This window comes from Fusarium mangiferae, assembly GCF_900044065.1.
Source record: "Fusarium mangiferae strain MRC7560 genome assembly, contig: FMAN_scaffold002, whole genome shotgun sequence".
Classification (NCBI taxonomy): domain Eukaryota; kingdom Fungi; phylum Ascomycota; class Sordariomycetes; order Hypocreales; family Nectriaceae; genus Fusarium; species Fusarium mangiferae.
This window is the reverse complement of record NW_024573922.1, coordinates 2,582,616-2,602,796: the sequence shown is the minus strand read 5'-3', so window position 1 is coordinate 2,602,796 and position 20,181 is coordinate 2,582,616. Positions and strand designations below refer to the sequence as shown.

Below are 20,181 nucleotides of genomic sequence, written 5' to 3'. Positions count from 1 at the left end.
GACACCGTGAATCCAAGCGGCGGTAGTTGCGCCAGCTCTCTTGGGGATCTTCCAATGTTTCACTTTAGTTCTGACATGAAGGAACATCTCCGCCTGCTAAGGGACGGCTCGATGCGGATCGAAATGTCAGCTGCTCAACTACTTCAGCTCAATTGGTTGTGAAGACCTGTCAATCGGCGATCAACGTCAGGCCTCAACGCGGTCAGATGCGAAAATTATGGATTGATTGCACGATGCGCGGTAATTGATACTGTCGCGAAAGCAAAATGGTGTGCACAGACAGAAAGATGTTTGTCACACATTCAGTGACTCAGATGGTATTACCAAGTGGTACAACTGCTACTGCGGCTGCTTTTCCTCTTTATATTCCCTTCCGTCAGTCCCAATCTCTCTCTACCTGTCTTTCTTCGGTAGATTTCGTATGGTTACTTTTAGGTGCTGTACTATAATCGATTTCCATCAATATGATTTTTTACAACCTTGTTGCTTTTGCGCTGTTTGTGACTTCGTCTCTGAGTCGAGCCACCGATGAAGAAATACATCTCCAGTGGTCACTATGTGATCGTGATGGAGAAGCCGTCCTCGAGAAACTAGGGGAAACAGTTCGCCCACCCTACAAACGCAATCCGATCACCTATTTCGACACCATGCCCCCGACTCATGCGCAACAAGGTGTCATGTTCCGCACAAAGACGAACAAAGGAAACCCATTTTCTGTCATCAAGGTCCGCTTCGATGAGAAACCAGAGCGCATTCCTCCTGGCGCCCATTGCGTCTATGATCGATACGGCGACAACGTCCCATTCACTTGTGCCCAGCGGTACCTCCTCTGTGACAAGACAACCCAAGAGATCTGGAGCGATGACCAAGTTCGATTTGCAGAAAAGTACGACGACATTGACTGGGATGGCCTTGTATCCTACGGGCCATTCCCAGATGGCAAGTGGAAGTTAAGAATACTAGGGCACAAAGCGAAGCTGGATGATGTAGTAGCTGGGGAGCTTCACCTTATGGAGATTGAATTGTCTACCCTGAAAGCCGGATCTGAGAAAGTGTATCAGGAGGTCACTGAGTATCTGAGACAACACGATGTATTGCTCTGCGACCCCCAGGCGTCGAAGACACTGCGTCTGTTTCGCGGTATGGGATACATTGATGATGAAGACACTTGGGTCGAGGAGCTTTAGCTACTCCTCATATGTTAATTCTCTTTCGTTCTATCAAGTTATACTGTTGACGATGTACCCATCCTCCAGCTTTTTTGTGGGACTGGGAATGCGGTGTTGTTGGAAACGCTTTAGTCCTTAGACATGGACCCATGTCGTTAAAAGCTGATATAATGAGGTTCAGTAGTTATGCCTATGAATACTAGGCCTCTTGCCAACCTTACCCCGAACTTAAACTTAACGTAACGTAATTGTGCTCATACACGATTTCTCCTTAGCGCTGCCTGCATCAGCATGTCCCTTATCATTCTCTCGGCATTCACTTCCTTTGCCATGAATAACCTTCTCAAGAGTGAACTGCGTGTGTTTCTTGATATTGACTTCAGCGCCACATGTAATCCTTGGGTGCTTCTAGATCCTATGCACCAGCCATATGACCAAGACTGCCTTGCAAAAGTTGCTCCAAGGACGGGCTCCGTCATGGTGCAGAAACCTGAACGGCGACTTCACTGTTTCTTTTTAGTGTTGTCTTCCTCGTTCCCACTATAACCATATATATCCTCATCATCGTCCACTGGCCTCGATGGAAGAGTAGGACGTGGGTTTATGGGTGGAACAGCAGTATTGACTGGCTTTTCAGGAGCCTGCGACTCTGTTCGTTGACGATGAGGCGCCGTTGCAGTGAAATCCCGGAGGCTGTTCTGGGTTCCTTGTTGACCATTCTTCTTGGCTGTATTTTGAGTGGTCTCTCGAACGGTCTCCTGTACGGTCCGATGAGCGGGACGTTGAGTGAGCTGATATTGAGTCTTGTCTGGTGCCATGCCTTGGACGAGCTCTTGATAGGCGCCTTTCATGAAAGCTTGAACGCTATCTTCAGTGTTTCCCGGTGACAGATTCTGAATGGTGTTTTGGAGGGTTTCCCGATCGAAATATTGAACGATACGTTGAGCGTTATTTCGAGCAATATCTTGATCCTTGTTTTGATGGCTTAGAATGAGATCCCGAGTGCGACCCTGCGCCTGACGTTGGGCTCGGATTTGATCGCAAATTAGAGCCTGACGTCGATTACGTTGCTTAAATCTTTCTTGAACAATATCTCGAGCTTCCATTGCGTTGTCATCCTGAATGCGACGTTGAGCGATGCGTTGAGCACGCAGCAGAGCGAAATCCTGAGCGTCCCCTAAGTCATATTTGAGAATTTGAGCCATACTTTGAACGAGACTATCGCTGAGACCTTGATGGTAGCATTGGGCGTCCCATTGAACAAGATCCTTTTCCTGCCTTTGATACTGTTTCTCTAATTCTTGGGCGAAAGTTTGATCGTCCCATTTGTGTGCAAGGGCCCTCGAGACAATATTGTCCCATATATCGACGTACTGAGTGGCGCCTAGATCGATGCCTAGATCGATGCCTAGATCGATGATGTCTTGACCGTTGTCTTGATCGTTGTCTTGATCGATGCCTAGATCGATGGTGTCTTGATCGTTGTCTTGAGCGTTGTCTTGAGCGTTATCATTATTATTATCCTTGTCCTCGTCCTCGTCCATAGGCTCTGGTGACTCATCGATAAAAATCTCCATTTCTTCGAGTGTCTTTGTTTGTCTGTGCTCCCACTCTTCATCCATCTCCTTCTTCTCCTTCATGTGCGCTTCAAGGAGCGTGTCTTTGAGCCATTCGCACTCAATGAACAGGATGTCGAGCATTTTGTCCCTGTTCCATATCGTCATATTGACATCACACATGTTGTATGTATCGATGAGTTTCTGCTGCCCCTTCAAGAGGAACTCAAGCTCCCAGTCATTGGTATAGAGTCCGTGGAGGACAAACAGCAAAGCAGATGCAAGTTCCATTGCATTATGGAATTGCTTCTTCGCCCAGTGCCTGAGCACGTCACGGTGCTTGTACAGGGGGTGGTTCCTGTAATCTTTCCACTCGTCGTTGTTCCTGATGACGAACATTTCATGCCAGATAAAGTACTTGATGGCGCGCCTGCGCCAGTATGGAAATAGTTCCCTGTGGTATCTGACGGCGTCTAGGAAATTTTCGATCAGGGCGCAAGCATTTCGTCTGTTGGTGAGAGGAAAGGGGCACTCGAGGGGCAAGTCGAATATGGTTATCTTGTTGCAGAGATTCGCCTCCTCCCATTCTGTGACTTCGTCCCACTCCAAACGAGGCCTTGGGTCCTTGAGTTGCCTGCCATTATCGTACCAGGGCGACTGAATGGTGACCGGTCCTGGCATTTGTGGTTATAGACGATCGATATAGAACTGTCGCAATGTTTGGAGGAGGTTCGTCAATATTTGGAGTGTGTTCTATGCTGAGGAGAAATCCCAAAGCGAGAAGTGTGGAGTGTTTTGTTTAAGTAAACAGCCACATGTAAGTGGCAAGAGCGCATCACTTCCATGTTCCAACGAACTTCTTTCAATGAAGTGAACAAGGTCGTAGATGAAAGCTTAAGATGGGTAGGTACCAAGACGAAACGAAGGTTTAGGGTAGGCAACAGTCGGAAATACGGATATCAGATCTTACGTTAGTTATTATCTCCACTTATTAGACATTCATCGCCTTGGTCAGCCTTAGCAAACCAAAAATATTGGGGACCATTCCATTCTAGGTCCATGGGGGCTCCATGCAAAGCAAACCACCACAATTTAGCTGCTGATGTAACATTGACTAAACATCTCTAACCTCCACCACGGATCAATTCGATCCAATGCCATCCACGGCTTATTCTATCTATTTCTACTCGTAGGACCCTGCATTTGTCGTGCTTGTAAATTCATCTTCTCATCCAACCTTGTCTCTCGTAGTATATAAATCCCCTTTCTCAACCGCCCTCCCTGGTCATGACCCTTTTTCGTTCCATCTTCATACCAGTATTCATTGCTCTAGCAGCTATTGCATTGTTCCAACATCGTATCAAGGACACAGCAGCGTCAACCTTTGAATTCATAGGGACTCTCACCTCTCTGACTGCTTTCGACAAGGCCAACACTCAGCACACACAACAACACCTTTACGCCACAGAAATGTCTGTCACTCGAGCCGTTCGCAAGGTCTTCCTGGCCGTTGAGCAGTCCGAAGGAGCTGGTGCCCGTGTTCGTCGCTCAATTGGCACTCCTCAGCTCCGCAACTTTTCTCCTTTTCTCATGCTCGATCACTTCTCCGTGAAGCCTGGTGCTGGTTTCCCTGACCATCCTCATCGTGGCCAGGAGACTATCACATATCTCCTTGAGGGTGGCATGGATCATGAGGATTTTGCTGGCAACAGAGGTACTCTATCCGCCGGTGACCTCCAATTCATGACTGCTGGAAAAGGTATGAACCACTTACTAGTCCTAAATAGCAGGATCGTACTAACATCGCCTAGGCATTGTGCACGCTGAGATGCCCCGACAAAACGAGGATGGCAGCGCAAACGTCGGCCTTCAACTATGGGTCGACCTTCCCAAGGACCTAAAGGCTTGCGAACCTCGGTATCGCGACCTCCGTGGCTCCGAGATCCCCATCGCCAAGGTTGACGATGGCAAGGTCACCGTAAAAGTCATTTCTGGCCAGAGCCACGGCATCGACTCTGTCAAGGATCTCGCCTACACACCCGTCTGGTTCCTCGACATTGAGATCCGCCCTGGTGGCAAGATCACCCAACCTCTCCCCGCAAACTGGAACGCCTTTGCCTACACTCTTGAGGGAGATGTTATCGTTGGCAAGGACGACCAGCGACGTGTTGTCGAGCAGTACCATAACATTGTCTTTGAGCCGCAGGGAGATGTTGTTCACTTTGAGGTTGACGCCGGTGCTTCGAAACCCGCTCGACTAGGTATGTAAACCATTCACCCTCAGGAAATTATACACACTAACACCTTGATGAGCCCTCATCGCTGGTATTCCTCTTGATCAGCCTGTTATCCAGTATGGTCCTTTTGTCCTCACTTCCAAGGAAGACGTCGCCAAAGCTCTTTTCGATTACCAAACCCACTCTAATGGTTTCGAGCGAGCAGAGAACTGGCAGAGTGAGATTGGCAAGTCCATGATGGACTAGACAGTACATATACGTTGCTTGATGACTTGACTGGCGTTACAATGGGATATCTATTTGGTTATAACTACCTACACTTATGAGCTGGCAGCGCTGTTTGAAAAAATTGGTTGTGTTACATAAATAAATTATACGAGGAATGAATATTTACTATCAGCCCTCTATAGTATCTCCCCGGCTTGCTCTCCAACCAAAAACCTATCAGTCCAAACCAGGTTCCAAGTCGCTCTATTATGATATGTCTCGTTGAGATGTTATTTTTTTTTTCCCTTGCTGTCAGCCTGATGAGGCTATCGAGCTGTTAACTTTCCATGCAAATGCTTAAACAATGAGGCCCCTATAGTAGGCCCGTATCTCTAAGGTCAAAATCGTGTTGAGATGTTATAAGCTTTAACTATCAATCAAGTCACTCTATTATATGACATGAGCAGCTTGACATGTGATTCTGTCTGGCTTTAACACCCTCATCTCATGGTAATACATCAAGTGACACTGAATACAAATTGCACACATTCTTTGAAGAAGATTATCTATTAGTATTTCTCAATGAATGTGAGAAGCAAAGTCCACCTCCGAAGTCAGGCCGTAGGCCGGGTATCACCACCATCCCAGAACCCATGTAACCATGAGAGACGACATGTACAGGCTGAGCTTGTGTCACGGCAGCACAAGTCTGCCGCTTCCCGTCGTCATCTCCCACGCCACCGCCCCCTTCTTCATCTGTCACAAACAGTATCAAGATCCCGTCCATTCTAACATTTCGCGACATTTCCATTAAAGGAGAGATAAGCCGTATGCATCATTAAACCCTCGAAAAACCTGACCCGAATGTCCGTTCATACCATTCACCATTATGTGAAGATTTCCCCTGCAGACCGACTCCTTGCACCGAGAAAATATGCTAAGGGTCCCAAAAGATCGAGGTACAGGCGTGAATTATGTATCAAACATGTGCAACGTAAAAGCATCAAACATCAAATTTTCATCCATTCTGATTTAAAGGAGGAGCATGGCAATACCAGCGGCGGCGATGACACCAACAGGGGCACCAGTCATCTGAGCAGCGGCCTGAATAAAAGTTAGAGATTTCCAACAGAACATGGGAGTGTTTGAACTTACAGCATTGTCGGTGCTGGTGGCGGTGGCCGAAGCATCAGTACCAGTAGCATCAGTAGCACCCTCGGTGGCGGTGGAGGCGTCAGTAACGGTCTCCGAAACCGACTCGGACTCAGAACCGCTGGTAACGGTGGTAAGGGTTCGGACAACCTCAGTGCCATCAGTGGTGAATGTGGTGACCTCGGCAGATGCGGCAGAGTCGGTGGAGGCAGTCTCGGTGACGAGAGTTCGGACGATCTCAGTGCCATCGGAGGTGAAGGTGGTAACCTTAGCGGACTCGGCACCAGAGGTTTCGGACTCAGCACCAGAGGCAATGGTAGAAACGATAGTAGAGCCACCAGAGGTAAAAGTGGTGACAACTGCACCGCCGAGGATAGCCTTACCGGTGGTGGTGAACTCATCTCCCTCGGAGTTGGTGAGGACGCTGGTGTAGGTGCTCACGGAAACATCATCGGAAGCGCCAGTAGCAGTACCGCTGATGGTGGAGAGAGCAGAGGTGATGGTAGAGTCGCCAGAGGTAAGGGTGCTAAGGACGGTTCGAACGGCGCCAGAGCCGGTAGCCGTGGCCGAAACCTCGCCAGAAGCACCAGTAGTGATCTGAACACCAGCTCCTGTGGAAGGTTAGATATCTTGATTCGTTTTGGCACCGGGGAAGCTTACGGCGGCAAATCTCAAGACCATAGTTCAGGACCTGGGCGGCCTGCTCACTGTTGCAGATAGCAGCAGAGCAGTCACGGAGACCGTAGATGAAGTCCTGGTTGGTGCATAGGCAGCCAATATCGCCGGTGTCACATCCAAGCTCCTGGGACTTCTCGGCACTGACCATGTTGCCGGCGCAAGTACGCTGTTCTTGGTCAGAGATGCTCTAGCTGTGCACTGCTTGGATTTTGACTTACACCACACTGGGGGAGATCATCAGAGCTCTGGGCAACGGCGGCAGCAGCCAGGCCAAAGATGGTGAGGAAAGAAGACTTCATCTTGATGATTTTGATTGATCGAGGATCTGTTATCAAATTGGTGGATTAGTTGAGGTTTCTTACGAAGTTTGTAGCGACAGTAAGAAGGCGATGGTGAACGAAGGTAGGTTTTGCGAGCGTGTTAGGCGAGTGATGTAAACGAGGGGAACGTAGGTAGTGAATCACCGCCAGCAGGAGAAGAGGCGACCCGTGAATAAATGAAGTGCGAGTACCGGCGGCCTGCTCCTGAGGCACGCGAGTGATGTTTGTGTGAGACAAAGCAAGGGAACGTGTATGTATCACAGAGGTATGGAAGAGCCCAGAACAAGAAGTGTGTAGCCCTCAACCCCTCGCAATGCGATATTCAGTGCTCGCGTTCCGGTATCGAATTGCACAATCACCAGGTCGAAATGAGGCAAACTTGATGGGCAAGCAAAAAGGGCACCGGCAAAGATGCATAGTGTAGCTGGAGTAATAACTAGGAGATAGTAACTTACCTTGATGGTAATTGATATGTGACTAGGGCACAAACGAAGGTGATCGATCTCGTGTAAGAGTGAGACGAAGTGAGATTGGCCTGGGGGCTGGAGGTTGGGAGATAAACTCGATTGAGTTGTTGGAGAGAGGATGTTTGAGATGTTGGAATGAAAAATTCTCAAGGCTGATATTGATGTGGAACAAGAGGAAGGGCGAGGAGGAATCTGTAGCTTTAAAGGCAGGAGTAAGTGGTGGGTGGGCGGGAGCCAGAATCTTGATCTTGGCGTGCCGGTTGCTTGCTTTGCAGGAGCGAGCAGTGCTTGCCGGCTGGTAAGGCAAGTGCAGGCAGGGTACCCTGCCTAAACGGTGTGTTTTCTAGCTTGGCATTGGCGGTCTAGCAGGGCAAGCACGGCACGGGCTTGATCTTGCCTTGTCACTACGTACGTCCTCTTAGAGTGGGAGGGAAACTGCCATCACAGATTGAAGCGTAAATCTGCACCTTGGTCAGTACCTTGCTGCTTGGCTTAGATACCGCCTGCAGGGAGACCACCGATGGCACGGGAGGGGCCAACGCTAATACGACCCAGTCCAGTCAAGGCTCAGTTGCTGGCGGGGAAGCTAGAAAGTCCACTCCACTGGGCCGGACCGTCAAAGACACAGACGGACAGGGCCAGGCACTTGGAGGCCCCCCATGTTGACTATGATGTTGTTTTACGGGGATGCTTTGTCAACGACAGAAGGATATTACGATGAGCCAAGCAATTTCTCATTCATGACTTTGCTCCACCATGATAATTGAGTCAATTCCATCGAAAATTGGGTATCCAAATCAGACGTCAATGCCGTAATTGGAGATACACAATGAGGTCAGAGCATGAGCTGTAGACGAGGTGGGTTACCCCTGTCACAGCGGGGAGCGGCTTTTACAGCAACTTGTCCACGTCAGTGACGCTGGTGTAAGTGACTGCGAGACCCTCGCAGTTAAAGTTCTTAGACTCAAAATTCTTGTATTTTCGCCCCGGGGAACACCTTGACTTTGGCGTTGTGCTATCTGCAGCGGGGTAAAGCAATCGACAAAGCAAGCTACCCAGTGAAAGTTTCTGTTTCATCAGCAACTACGGATAATATCAGGGAAGCTGCAGCGTATGAGATGGAAAAAGAGGTGAAGGTGGGTGGTAGCTGGACGGGCTGCCACGCTAGATCGCCAACCACCCGCATCGGCACCCACAACATGGCGCCTGGGGCTTTGAAACCGGACGGGAGCTGATGCGAGAACAAATTGATATTCAAAACTCGATGTCCTCGTTTGGTTTGCCAATAGTGCGTACGTGGTAGCTTCTGTGCTTCTTTGCTAGCCAAACTTTCTGATATCGGTCCTACCACCAATACAGTCTGTGGAGGCGAAAAAAAAATGCAAACTCGACTTAATCACACCAGACTAGAAAACTGGATCAGCTCTCGTCTATGACGGAACTCTCTTTGGATCACAGTGAATGATTGAATCCGTTGAGGCAAGCAGGAAGGAACTCGTATGCCGAGCCGGATAACGGCCACAGGAGCATGAAGGAAGGAAAACGGGTGTGACGATTGCCAACAATCAGTACCCTGCCTGGGCTATGGAAGATACTTGCCCACCTTAGTTCAGTGCAATTGATGTTGTGTTATGCTCCTGCCACAGCAACCTACCTTCATCTTTGCCAGGCAATCACAATCAAGTACCACGGTTTCATCTAAACACTATCCCGGATTTCCATCTTCCAACGACCACCCATACCTTAGCAGTAGCTCATAGTACGTGTGATATCGCATCTCCAATTATCGAGAGTGAAGTTCGTCGTCGTTGGCCAGTGGCCTTGATGCTCTCTCCGATTGGCCAATTACCCCAGTACTAATCCATCCTTGGCAACCACACAAAACAAGCTGAGATGTTAGCCAACTTCTGACTCCCTGGCAACCGGGAAGCGGAATCATGTTCTGGTTTTTCTTTCTTGTCCTCTGGGAACTTTCTTCTCGATTCCTGAATCAGATGAGATGGTGTCAATGGTGATGGTAGTGGTGGTGTGTACATGTCTCAGGAACAGACCAGTGCAATTTATTAGGCCTCACACCTGACTTTCTATTTGTTGATTATCATTTGTCCGTGCGATCATGGCAATTTCGCATTATAGTTACGGCTTGTCGTTAGGTTTTCGCTTAATGTCATCTACAGCATCGTTCTCCTCGAGCCTGATCTTTCGATGATGCTTACCCCACTTGAACCAACTTATCCACTTCAACTCGTCCCACTCTGTACCCATCGAGAACTTTCACTACAAACCCTGTGCTGTCTGTGATTGTGATGCTTGATTCCCTGCTCAGCTGGCTTTGATGAACTGTGCCCAGACTAGCCACTCAACGGGCCAAGCCACTCAAGCCACACGCCAAGCGGACCAAGAGAACAGGGGGTTAGCTCTCAACTGGTGGGCTCTTGATGTCATCCATCGCATCATCGTCTGTTTTCTTTTGTTTCTCCCGTGGCCCAAGCTTCTACCCCAGCGAATGGCTCCATGCCCTGTCGAGCTGGACAGACCAGCCTGGGCCTTGACTTTTGAGCCTTGCTCGATATTGGGTATTCACCAACATCCCTCCGCCTCTTGGGCCTCGGGAGTTTCGTCTTCATCTCAATGCCACGTTTTCCGTCTCGTCATTGTGACGATCTTGGACGTCAGTTCATTGAATTCAATTCCTATCGGAATTCTGTTTCATGTTTCATTCCTGATCAATTGTCGTCTGATCGTCCTTGAGGTTAAAACTGTCAATCTTAATGGAGATAGATGCTTAAAAACTAAGTGCGACAAATATCGGCACCTTGGAGGGCCGGAACATCGCTCCGATCGAAGCATCTCATGAACTTGAGACACCAGCCACCGTCTTGACTTGCAGTTCAGCTCGCATATTGTGGCTGGTCCTCCCTGCGACATCGTAATGTCTCGCCATCTCCAATTTGGCAGAGTGTTGGAGGTCACCAGCCCTCTCCGAGTCCCTTTCATTTCCAGCAGCCCAATCGCAAACGGCCTGGCTCTGAAACTAGATAATAATACCTCATTGGGACTCGGGTCACTTTCGTAAACCCTCGCAACAGAACCAATTGGTGATTAAAGTGTAGCCTAGGACCTAGGAAGGCAGTAAATTGCCCAATTAGGTATGCTCCAGGGTGGCTTCGTTGTTCAAACCCTCAGACCTCGCAGCATAATAGTCGACGGCTCGCGAGTCCCGAACTACTGTAGTCCAAGAGCCATATCCTGCGATAGACAAGGATATCCAGCTCTATTATCGAATTATTGATGCACCAACCCGTAGACCTTGAACTTGTCTGGCTAGACTGTCGCCGATCACCAGATTCAGCTGAGCTTGCATAATGCGGTGTTGTGCCAACCGCAAAAGTGCTATCTCAATAACGACAACGATCTTCGCTGAACTGCTGCCCTTGACTGTCTGCCATTAGATACTATACTAAGAAGAATGGTACGGAGTAAAGACTTGAACTTCAATCGAGAAAAGGTACCCACCAACGGCAGCTCAAGTAGACCGCCACTATTATTCTCAGCGCCCATCAGCTCAAGTCGGCTCATGTACATGCACAACATATCGAAATATTTAACTTGAAATATTATTCAAATGCGCAAGCATCAACATAAACTATCTTAAGTCAATGGCAACTGCAGCTTCAAGAGCAGACTTCCATGGTCTCAATATCATTAACCTAACAATATACTCCGGTATAAGCATGCCAAAGGGGGATCATTGCCGCCCAAGATACCCATACATAACCAAACATCAAATTACCTTTCCCTCGCTGTATCGTAGCATGCCTCCCAAAACATGTCTTCGTTTTCAACTCATCCATCGTCACAAGTACACGTGCGTATACAGTTCTTGCTGTTTTCTAACCGCTGCACATGATGCAGGACTCGGGATCCTCAATGCTGCCTGTTACACGATTAGTATCTCAATTCACGCCGAAGGAAGGGTCGTCACTCACATTGCAGGACGGCCTCCGAGTAGATATCGCGCTCACGATCCTCGTTGTCTTTGTCTTGATCCTCAGACTGAGGATTCTTCTTGACACCCAGCTCTTCTTCCTGAACCTTCTCGGCAGGCTCAGTAGGGAGAGCCTTGGGGCTGTCGCCCTCCTCAACATCAGCCTTGATGGTGGGTGCACGTCCAGGTACCGTCGTAGTACCATTCAGGCCCTTGGTCGCATTGCCGTTCAAACCACTGTCTTGGGAGCCAGTCCTGCTACCGTTGAGTTCACTACGTCCCATAGTTGAGGGCGAGGACATGAGGTAGCTTGAGCCAGCAGGAGGAGCACGCTTCTTCAGAGGCTTGATCTGAGCTGAATTGGAATCGGCAAGCTTGAGAGCCTGCTGATCAACAGTGAACTGAATAGGAGCAGCAGCAGCCTGTGTACGAAGGTAGTACATGCCAGTCTTGAGGCCAAGCTTCCAGCCTGCAAAGTGCATACTGGTGATCTTGCCCATCGTGGGGTCCTTCATGTGGATGTTCAGTGACTGGGACTGATCAATGAAGGCACCTCGATCAGCAGCCATCTGGACGACCTGGCGCTGAGAGATCTCCCAAACAGTCTTATACAGAGCCTTGACATCGGCAGGGATGTTGGGAATGTTCTGAATGGAACCATTCTCAGCAATGATGCGGTTCTTCATAGCATCGGACCACAGACCCATGTCGACAAGGTCCTTGAGTAGCCAGGGGTTGACAACCTGGAACTCACCAGCGAGAACACGGCGTTGGTAGATATTGGAGGTATAGGGCTCGAAGCACTCGTTGTTGCCCAGAATCTGGGAGGTACTGGCAGTAGGCATAGGAGCAAGGAGTAGACTGTTACGGATGCCGTGTGTCTTGACTTCCTCTCGAAGAGTCTCCCAGTCCCAGAGGTCAGAGGGCTTGACGTTCCACATGTCGAACTGGAGAATACCCTCAGAGGCGGGGGAACCCTTGAAGGTGGAGTAGGGACCCTCCTCCTTAGCCAGCTGCACGGAGGCAGTGAGCGCAGCGTGATAAATGGTCTCAAAGATCTGCTTGTTGAGCTCACGAGCCTCGGGGGACTCGAAGGGCATGCGCAGAGCAAGGAAAGCATCGGCAAGACCCTGAACACCAAGACCAATGGGTCGGTGGCGCATGTTACTGTTGCGAGCCTCCTGGACAGGGTAGTGGTTCACATCGATGATTTTGTTCAGGTTGCGAATAACAACCTGACTGACCTTGTGCAGCTTCTTGAAGTCGTAGCAAGCCTCATCGTAGTTGATGAAGGAGGGCAGAGATAGAGAGGCAAGGTTGCAGACGGCGACCTCGTCAGGGGCACAGTACTCGATAATTTCAGTGCAAAGATTGGAGCTTCGGATGGTACCGAGGTTCTTTTGGTTACTCTTGCGGTTGCAGGCATCCTTGTAGAGCATGAAGGGGTTTCCGGTCTCAGTCTGGGCCTCAAGAATGGCGTACCAAAGCTTCTGAGCCTTGATCGTCTTTCGACCCTTGCCCGCCTTCTCGTACTTTTCGTACAGAGCCTCGAACTCCTCTCCGTAGCAGTCGGCAAGGCCAGGGCACTCGTTGGGGCACATCAATGTCCAGTCACCGTTCTTTTCAACACGCTTCATGAAAAGATCAGGGATCCAAAGGGCAAGAAAAAGGTCACGGGCACGGACCTCCTCCTTACCGTGGTTCTTACGGAGATCAAGGAACTCGAAGACATCAGAGTGCCAAGGCTCGAGGTAGATGGCAAAAGCACCGGGTCGCTTGTTGCCACCCTGGTCGACATACCGAGCAGTGTTGTTGAAGACACGAAGCATAGGAACAACACCGTTCGATGTACCGTTGGTACCGGCGATGTATGAGCCAGTAGCACGGATACGGTGCACATTCAGACCAATACCACCAGCCATCTTGGAGATCATGGCACAGGTCTTGAGAGTATCGTAGATTCCCTCAATACTGTCGTCCTTCATATCAACCAAGAAGCAAGATGACAACTGGGGCTGAGGGGTACCGGCATTGAAGAGCGTGGGGGAAGCATGTGTGAAGAACTTGCTTGACATCAGGTTGTATGTCTCCAAGACTCGCTCGATATCATCACCCCAGATACCAACGGACACACGCATGATCATGTGCTGTGGGCGCTCGACAATCTTACCGTCAATCTTGAGGAGGTATGATCGCTCCAACGTCTTGAAGCCAAAGTATTGGTATTGGAAATCGCGGTCATAGACAATGGCGGAGTCCAACTCCTCCTTATGTCGCATGACGCACTCATAAGTCTCCTTGGAGATCATGGGTGACGGCCGGCCGTTCTTGGGGTTCACATAGTGGTAGAGGTCGCTCACAACAGCGGACCATTGCTTCTTGGTCTGTTTGTGAAGGTTGGAGACGGCAATACGGGCGGCAAGAATGGCATAGTCGGGATGTGTGACGGTCATGTACGCAGCGGTCTCAGCGGCCTAGGGGTCAATTAGCTCGTGTTTGGAGTAGTTATGATGAGTGAATCACTTACAAGATCGTCCAATTGCACGGTAGTGACACCTCCGTAGACACCGGAGATAACCTTCTGAGTGATGGCAACGGGGTCAACGTGGTCCATGTCAAGACCGTAACACAGTCTCGAGACACGAGCAGTGATCTTGTCGAACTGAACACGTTCTTGGCGTCCATCTAATGAACCAAGTCAGTCATCATGAGTTCTCATGTTGCCATATCATACATACCTCTCTTTCTGACGAACATGATTGCGGATGAGGGAGGATGAGGCGGGGAGGAGAGTTCGGATTGGAGGTTATAGCAGGATCTATTCCTGCTGATAGAAGAGATTAAAAGGTGGAAGAGCGTCCGAAGGGGTATTGACGCTTCAGTGAAAGAGAATGTGAGAATTATTATGAGATTCGTCGTATTTTGTTGTGGTTGTTGAGGAGATGAGAGAAGCAAAATTCGCGTGGATGCCCGGTCGAGAAGGTTTTAAGGGAGGCGCGTCCAGAGACGCGACGCCAAGTTTTTAGCGCGACAAACAGCGACAGGCATCGCCGCAATCCATTAAAAAGCCCCGCCTGAAACCTGAGGCAACGCCCCGTTTGATGCTTTGACTGGTAGATATGGAGGGTTATGCTGGTGATTGGAGGGAATTATAGGAATTCACTTGACTCGCATGACTTTAGCAAGAACAGGAGTATTGTAACTCGTGATTATCCCCTATATTTTACGCCTGCAATGGCCCGAAGCTCTTCCTCCCCTTTCCCACATCGCGTCCTCGCGTCCCCTACCTAGTCATTTTGCGTTGCTGCAGCGCTTGGTGGGGTACAGACAACGGCGCGAAATCACGTGAGATCCATGCAGATTAATAATTGTCTTGTAGCTCTACGTAAGCAGGAGAACATGCAGTGGAATTAACTGAGCTTGGACCTTGAACTGAGGTTGACGGGAGGATGAGACCGTGAACGAAAACGTAGATCAGAGAGCCAATCATCGTCGTAAATCGAGACTAAGGTACCTTCCTGTTTTACGTTTTCGAGTCTAAAAAAAGGCAGTTGGAGATTACGGTTGCGAGGCAGCAACAAGTCAGTGACTCACTCTCGAGCCAAACAAGAGACGTTCAAGATCAATGACATCGAGACCTCTCTTTCACTGTTTTCACTCTTCAGCCCGAACAGGTTTCAGGACATCAAGTCTCAGATTTCAAGCCTCGCAATTCCACAACATGGCTTCTTCACCAACGCCTCAGACCGTTGAGGGCTCCAGTTACAAACCTAGATACATCGATGTATGACAACCGCCCAATATACATCCGTATTCCGATATCAGATCCCGTTAACACTCAGCGTTCCTAGTAGATTGGTATCAACTTAACCGACCCCATCTTTCGAGGCAAATACCACGGCAAAGAGCGACACCCCGATGATCTCGATGCTATCATCGGAAGAGCCCGTGAAGTTGGTTGTACAAAACTTATAGTGACCGGCTCAGACCTTGGCAACTCTCGAGATGCCCTCACCCTTGCCAGAGATTATGGTGAGTCTCACCCCTGTTTATCAATCTGATAACAAGACTAACATCACACACAGCCGGAACTATCTTCGGGACTGCAGGCATTCATCCCTGTAGCAGCTCCGTCTTCAGTGAAACGGGTCCTTCTCACGAGTCTGAGCACACAACACCATGTGATCCCGATCCTTCAGCTCCGGTCTCGGAAGATTACCCGCCTTGCTCAACAAAGACTGATGAACTCATCAGAGACTTGACTTCTTTGGTGACAGAAGCCCAAGCATCAGGCCACAAGAGCCTTGTGGCTATGGGTGAGTTTGGGCTTGACTATGATCGACTGCATTACTGCTCGAAGAGCATCCAGCTCCATTCCTTCGCCGCTCAGCTTCAGGTTGCTGCGTCGATATCTCCTCAGCTCCCCTTGTTCCTCCACTCTCGCGCCGCCCACAATGACTTCGTTCGGCTTCTGAAGGAGGCCTTTGGTGAGAAGCTAGAGAAGTTGGAGAAGGGCGGTGTAGTGCATAGTTTCACTGGCACAGCTGAGGAGATGCGCGAGTTGATGGACTTGGGTCTATACATTGGTATCAATGGATGCAGTTTCAAGACGGCAGATAACTGCGCTGTTGTCAAGGAAGTTCACCTCGACCGTCTCATGATTGAGACCGATGGACCATGGTGCGAGGTGCGACCAAGCCACGAGGGCTACAAGTATCTGATCGAGAAGAAAGAGACGTCCAATACCGAGAACCAACAGAATGGGACCGTCGCTGAGTCTGCACAAAAACCGCATAAGCAGTTGAAGAAGAACCAGAAGAAAGAGCCCGAGGTCCCGGAACGATACAAGACTGTCAAGAAGGAAAAATGGGAAGAGGGAGCCATGGTCAAGGGGCGGAACGAACCTTGTAATATCGAGCGTGTCGCCAAGATTATTGCAGGTATCAAGGGAGTTAGTATCGAGGAGGTTTGTGAAGCTGCATGGAAGAACACAGTGACAGTTTTTGGACTTGAAGAGAGCTAGGAATTGGCTGAGCAGTCATGCTGTCATGGGGGTATCAAATAGAGAAGAAAGACATAGACCATGCGCCGTTATAGATCCAACATTTGTTTCACATCCCCGAGCCCTTGTATCCACGTATTCTTCCATGCCTCACAAGTCCTGTTGTTACTCCCTCTTCTCCTGTCATCCACCCCGGCATCCGCTCCCCATCTATTATGCCAGCCTCTACAAGTTGCCGTACGCCAGCCCATACATGTGTTCCAGAGAACGTAACTTTGATAGTTGGTGTCCATCGATTTGAAGAGATGGTATCGTCGTTGTCTTCTGCTGCTGCGATATTCGCCTCTCGAATGACAGCCGTAATCTTGCTCTTTCGTCGATTTTTACTCCCTGCCGTGGCGACATCTTCATTCTCTTCTGCATCGCCAGTAGCTTCATTGATAGAAGGAAATGGATCCTGTATGACGATGTCAACCTTTTCCACTCCTTTACCATCAGTGACAAAACCCGAATCGCCGAAACGAGCCTTGGCGACCAGTTTCGATTTCTTTGCAACTCGTTCAGATTCAGTGATTGACACTCCCCGCTTGAGGCTGAGACTTGAGGACGATGATTCTCGAGATAGTGGTGGAGTTAGAATAACGGTATCCAATGGAGATACCTTTGTGGCCTCGTTGGAATAGATGCTCCAGCCACCTCCTGCGGAGTTTGTGCGTCCAGATCCCTTCTTTTCTAGAAGTGCGTCCAAGTTCTTGCTCTGAAGGTTCCCTGATTTGAGAGTGTATCGTTCACGTGGGCGTGAGAGAGCCTTGGGTACCCCATCCACGATTAAGCTATGTAAACTCTTAGACTCTCCCGAGCCAGTATTGCCTGTGGCTTGCGATTTCGTAATGTACAATGCAGGTGACCCATCGGGAAATGCAATGTACACTGTCCTTGAAGAGTCGAAGTTTGTTGCTGTGCCATTTTGATTCCGACTAGAAAGAGCAAAATCCGTGTTGTATGGTGAATCTATAACAAGAATGCGCAGTAGTAGAACGGGTATGGCCGTAGGTCGGTGAAAGTGATAATGTGCCTTGACGTCAGGTAGCACATGGGTTTGAAGGTTTTGGAGAAAGGTTGATGGATGAAACCGAGGTATTGTCAAACTTTCTTGGTCGACTCTGAGCACCTGGTCCTCCCCGGCATCTTGAGAAGGCTGCTTCAGAGGCAGGATCTGATAGGCTGACCATTTTTGAGATGTTGGGTTCTGTTCGAAATAGGCCATATCGGCCATGGCAAGTTGATATAATGTGAGGCCAAGTCTCCAATCGCCCTCAACAATACGGCTGACAACATCTCTTTTTGACCCTTTTTGATGTTGCATATCGAAATAAAGTTGTTGTAATTCGTCAATACTTTGACAGGGAGGGTAAAGATCGTCATTTTCTTCATCGTCGTCTTCATCTCTCCTCTCAATGTAAGGAATAGCATTCGGGAGACTCTCATCGTCAAGCCAGTCTAGTGCCAGGGAAATAAGAGACTCTCGTGAGAGTCTATTGAGACTCTTCACAACAGCAGGATTAGAGGCATCAACTCGTAATGATGACGGAAGCCTGGATTTTGTTGGGATAGAGTAGCGGGCCATTGTTGTTTGTCTGGTTGTTTGTGTTTACAATGGTCAAGTCACAGTAACCATTTAAGATGTTGAACCAGGCATGCGTTGAGCAAAACCGCAAGGATTTCCCCCTTGAATATCGTCTAACTGGGTTGGGTTGGGTTGGTCAATTGGCGCTTTAGGCAGATGATGTCGATAAACAATGCTTGAACGCTCTAATAAGACGCGATATTCGCTTTGGAGTCGCGTCTCAAACCAATCCAACCAAACGCTTAGTACTGAATGCACGGACCAGAAATGGATCTTGGACAGAACATCTTGGAAATCGATCACGTGTCTTATCACGTGAGATATCATTGCTATTGTTCTTCAACGTGAACTACGGGTTTGGGGATTCGCAGCATCTCTGGATATTGGAGATTCCCAATTTGCCTGAACAGCTTCAGACAGAGTGCATTCCGCTTTTCTTCGGGGAGGAAATGCTCCTTTCATAAGAAGTTGAAACCAGCGACTCGGCTCTAACGATGGGTCGACTCGGACATGATCATGAGCCGACTCGGAGAAGCTACTTGATTGGTTCAAAGTTTCCAGTGCCTCATGGCTTCTTGTCAGAACCAGATAACCGCGGTTCCACTACCAAGGGGCTGGCGTTCACAGGTTTGGTTCCGATGACGGGCTGACTACAGGGTCCAATTATTAGCCCTGATGAAATTTACCACCGGAAGCAATCGCTCATCTTGACCTCGATGTAATGGGGCAAATCATTGACGACACCCGCGGGCCGCGCTGGGAATTGATTTTCTGTGTCTGTTCAGAACTCTCTCTGGATTGGCTTCACAAATGCCCCCACGTAGTCGAGGGACAGGGGTTATGACGTTTCGACAGGATCCTGCAGATCTGTCCGGCAGATTTTTCAAGACGGACTAAGGATTGAAGGAACAAACGCATCAAGGATCGTGCAGTGTAATACAGGTGAAGCCTCATGTAACGGCGAGTAATAAGCCCGTGGTACGGAGTAGGCCTACAGTATCTCCAGAGCCTCAATAATATGTGTCATAATTTTCTTCTAGTGGCCTGGGGCCGCAGACAAGCGAGTCGTTATTCAAGCCGGGGACACTTTCTTTTTGCAGATTGAATGAGAAGGATTTCAACAAGAGATCCATTTCAGTCCTGGGGCCCCAATTTTGACGGGGAGTTCGGGAAATGTCCGGATCCTGAGACTCTCACTCAACATCGGCTCAACTCAAGGAATTGCACCGACCAACAAACAAGAAGCTACCTGAACCAAGAGGTTTACGGTTGGATCATGATTGACTTTGCTCACGCGCAAGCAAGGGATGACCTCCACTCGGTTCCAGCTTGCAGCCGCAAGAGCGCACGAGGGACCCTTGAGGCTGGATCATATATATGCAACCCAACGAATAAAGACGAGAACCTGTCAGCCTGTCTGGGACTATCACAATGCATAAGTGTGATGAAGACCGTTAACCATGTATACAAGTGGGGGGCTAGCCTAGAAACCTGCACAGAGGTAACAGAGCAGTGCCGTTATTTTGCATCTGACCTTTGGAATGCTCGGTTTTGAGCAGGCGAGGATATCTTTCCAGTAACCTGAGCTTCCTTTCATTCCGAGGCTCAACTGCCGAATTTTAAAATGAAATGTCCCTTGTGCGTGAAATCCGTTCACCGATTATTCGGCTCAGCGCAAGAAACTAGAGTTAGCGAAAACCAAAACAACAGACTTGTAACGATACGGTTAGTTGAGTTATTCGACTGAGCCAAAGAGCCGAACGAACTCCCCGAGCCTG

General features: G+C 49.1%; 7 protein-coding genes across 7 annotated transcripts; 3 read left to right on the top strand and 4 right to left on the bottom strand.

The window, feature by feature from the left end:
* Positions 1–464: 464 nt before the first annotated feature.
* On the top strand, positions 465–1,187 carry FMAN_05839 (uncharacterized protein; the record flags this gene model as incomplete). Its single annotated transcript, XM_041827456.1, has 1 exon — positions 465–1,187. The coding sequence occupies one exon, from the start codon at positions 465–467 to the stop codon at positions 1,185–1,187; it is 723 nt and encodes a 240-aa protein (XP_041678417.1).
* A 485-nt stretch (positions 1,188–1,672) lies between these two features.
* Positions 1,673–3,406, bottom strand: FMAN_05840 (uncharacterized protein; the record flags this gene model as incomplete). The annotated part of the gene is made up of 1 exon (XM_041827455.1): positions 1,673–3,406. One exon carries the CDS (start codon positions 3,404–3,406, stop codon positions 1,673–1,675), a length of 1,734 nt encoding a protein of 577 aa, XP_041678416.1.
* Positions 3,407–4,012: 606 nt separating this feature from the next.
* On the top strand, positions 4,013–5,208 carry FMAN_05841 (uncharacterized protein; the record flags this gene model as incomplete). Its single annotated transcript, XM_041827454.1, has 3 exons — positions 4,013–4,484; positions 4,537–4,986; positions 5,039–5,208. The coding sequence occupies 3 exons, from the start codon at positions 4,013–4,015 to the stop codon at positions 5,206–5,208; spliced, it is 1,092 nt and encodes a 363-aa protein (XP_041678415.1).
* A 993-nt stretch (positions 5,209–6,201) lies between these two features.
* Positions 6,202–7,298, bottom strand: FMAN_05842 (uncharacterized protein; the record flags this gene model as incomplete). The annotated part of the gene is made up of 4 exons (XM_041827452.1): positions 6,202–6,273; positions 6,325–6,932; positions 6,982–7,165; positions 7,218–7,298. The coding sequence occupies 4 exons, from the start codon at positions 7,296–7,298 to the stop codon at positions 6,202–6,204; spliced, it is 945 nt and encodes a 314-aa protein (XP_041678414.1).
* Positions 7,299–11,679: 4,381 nt separating this feature from the next.
* FMAN_05843 (putative ribonucleoside-diphosphate reductase large chain (un-24)) lies at positions 11,680–14,531 on the bottom strand (the record flags this gene model as incomplete). Its single annotated transcript, XM_041827451.1, has 4 exons — positions 11,680–11,723; positions 11,776–14,248; positions 14,302–14,459; positions 14,513–14,531. The coding sequence occupies 4 exons, from the start codon at positions 14,529–14,531 to the stop codon at positions 11,680–11,682; spliced, it is 2,694 nt and encodes an 897-aa protein (XP_041678413.1).
* Positions 14,532–15,495: 964 nt separating this feature from the next.
* FMAN_05844 (uncharacterized protein) lies at positions 15,496–16,797 on the top strand (the record flags this gene model as incomplete). The annotated part of the gene is made up of 3 exons (XM_041827450.1): positions 15,496–15,558; positions 15,629–15,806; positions 15,860–16,797. The coding sequence occupies 3 exons, from the start codon at positions 15,496–15,498 to the stop codon at positions 16,795–16,797; spliced, it is 1,179 nt and encodes a 392-aa protein (XP_041678412.1).
* An 88-nt stretch (positions 16,798–16,885) lies between these two features.
* Positions 16,886–18,403, bottom strand: FMAN_05845 (uncharacterized protein; the record flags this gene model as incomplete). The annotated part of the gene is made up of 1 exon (XM_041827449.1): positions 16,886–18,403. The coding sequence occupies one exon, from the start codon at positions 18,401–18,403 to the stop codon at positions 16,886–16,888; it is 1,518 nt and encodes a 505-aa protein (XP_041678411.1).
* Between the last annotated feature and the right edge of the window lie 1,778 nt (positions 18,404–20,181).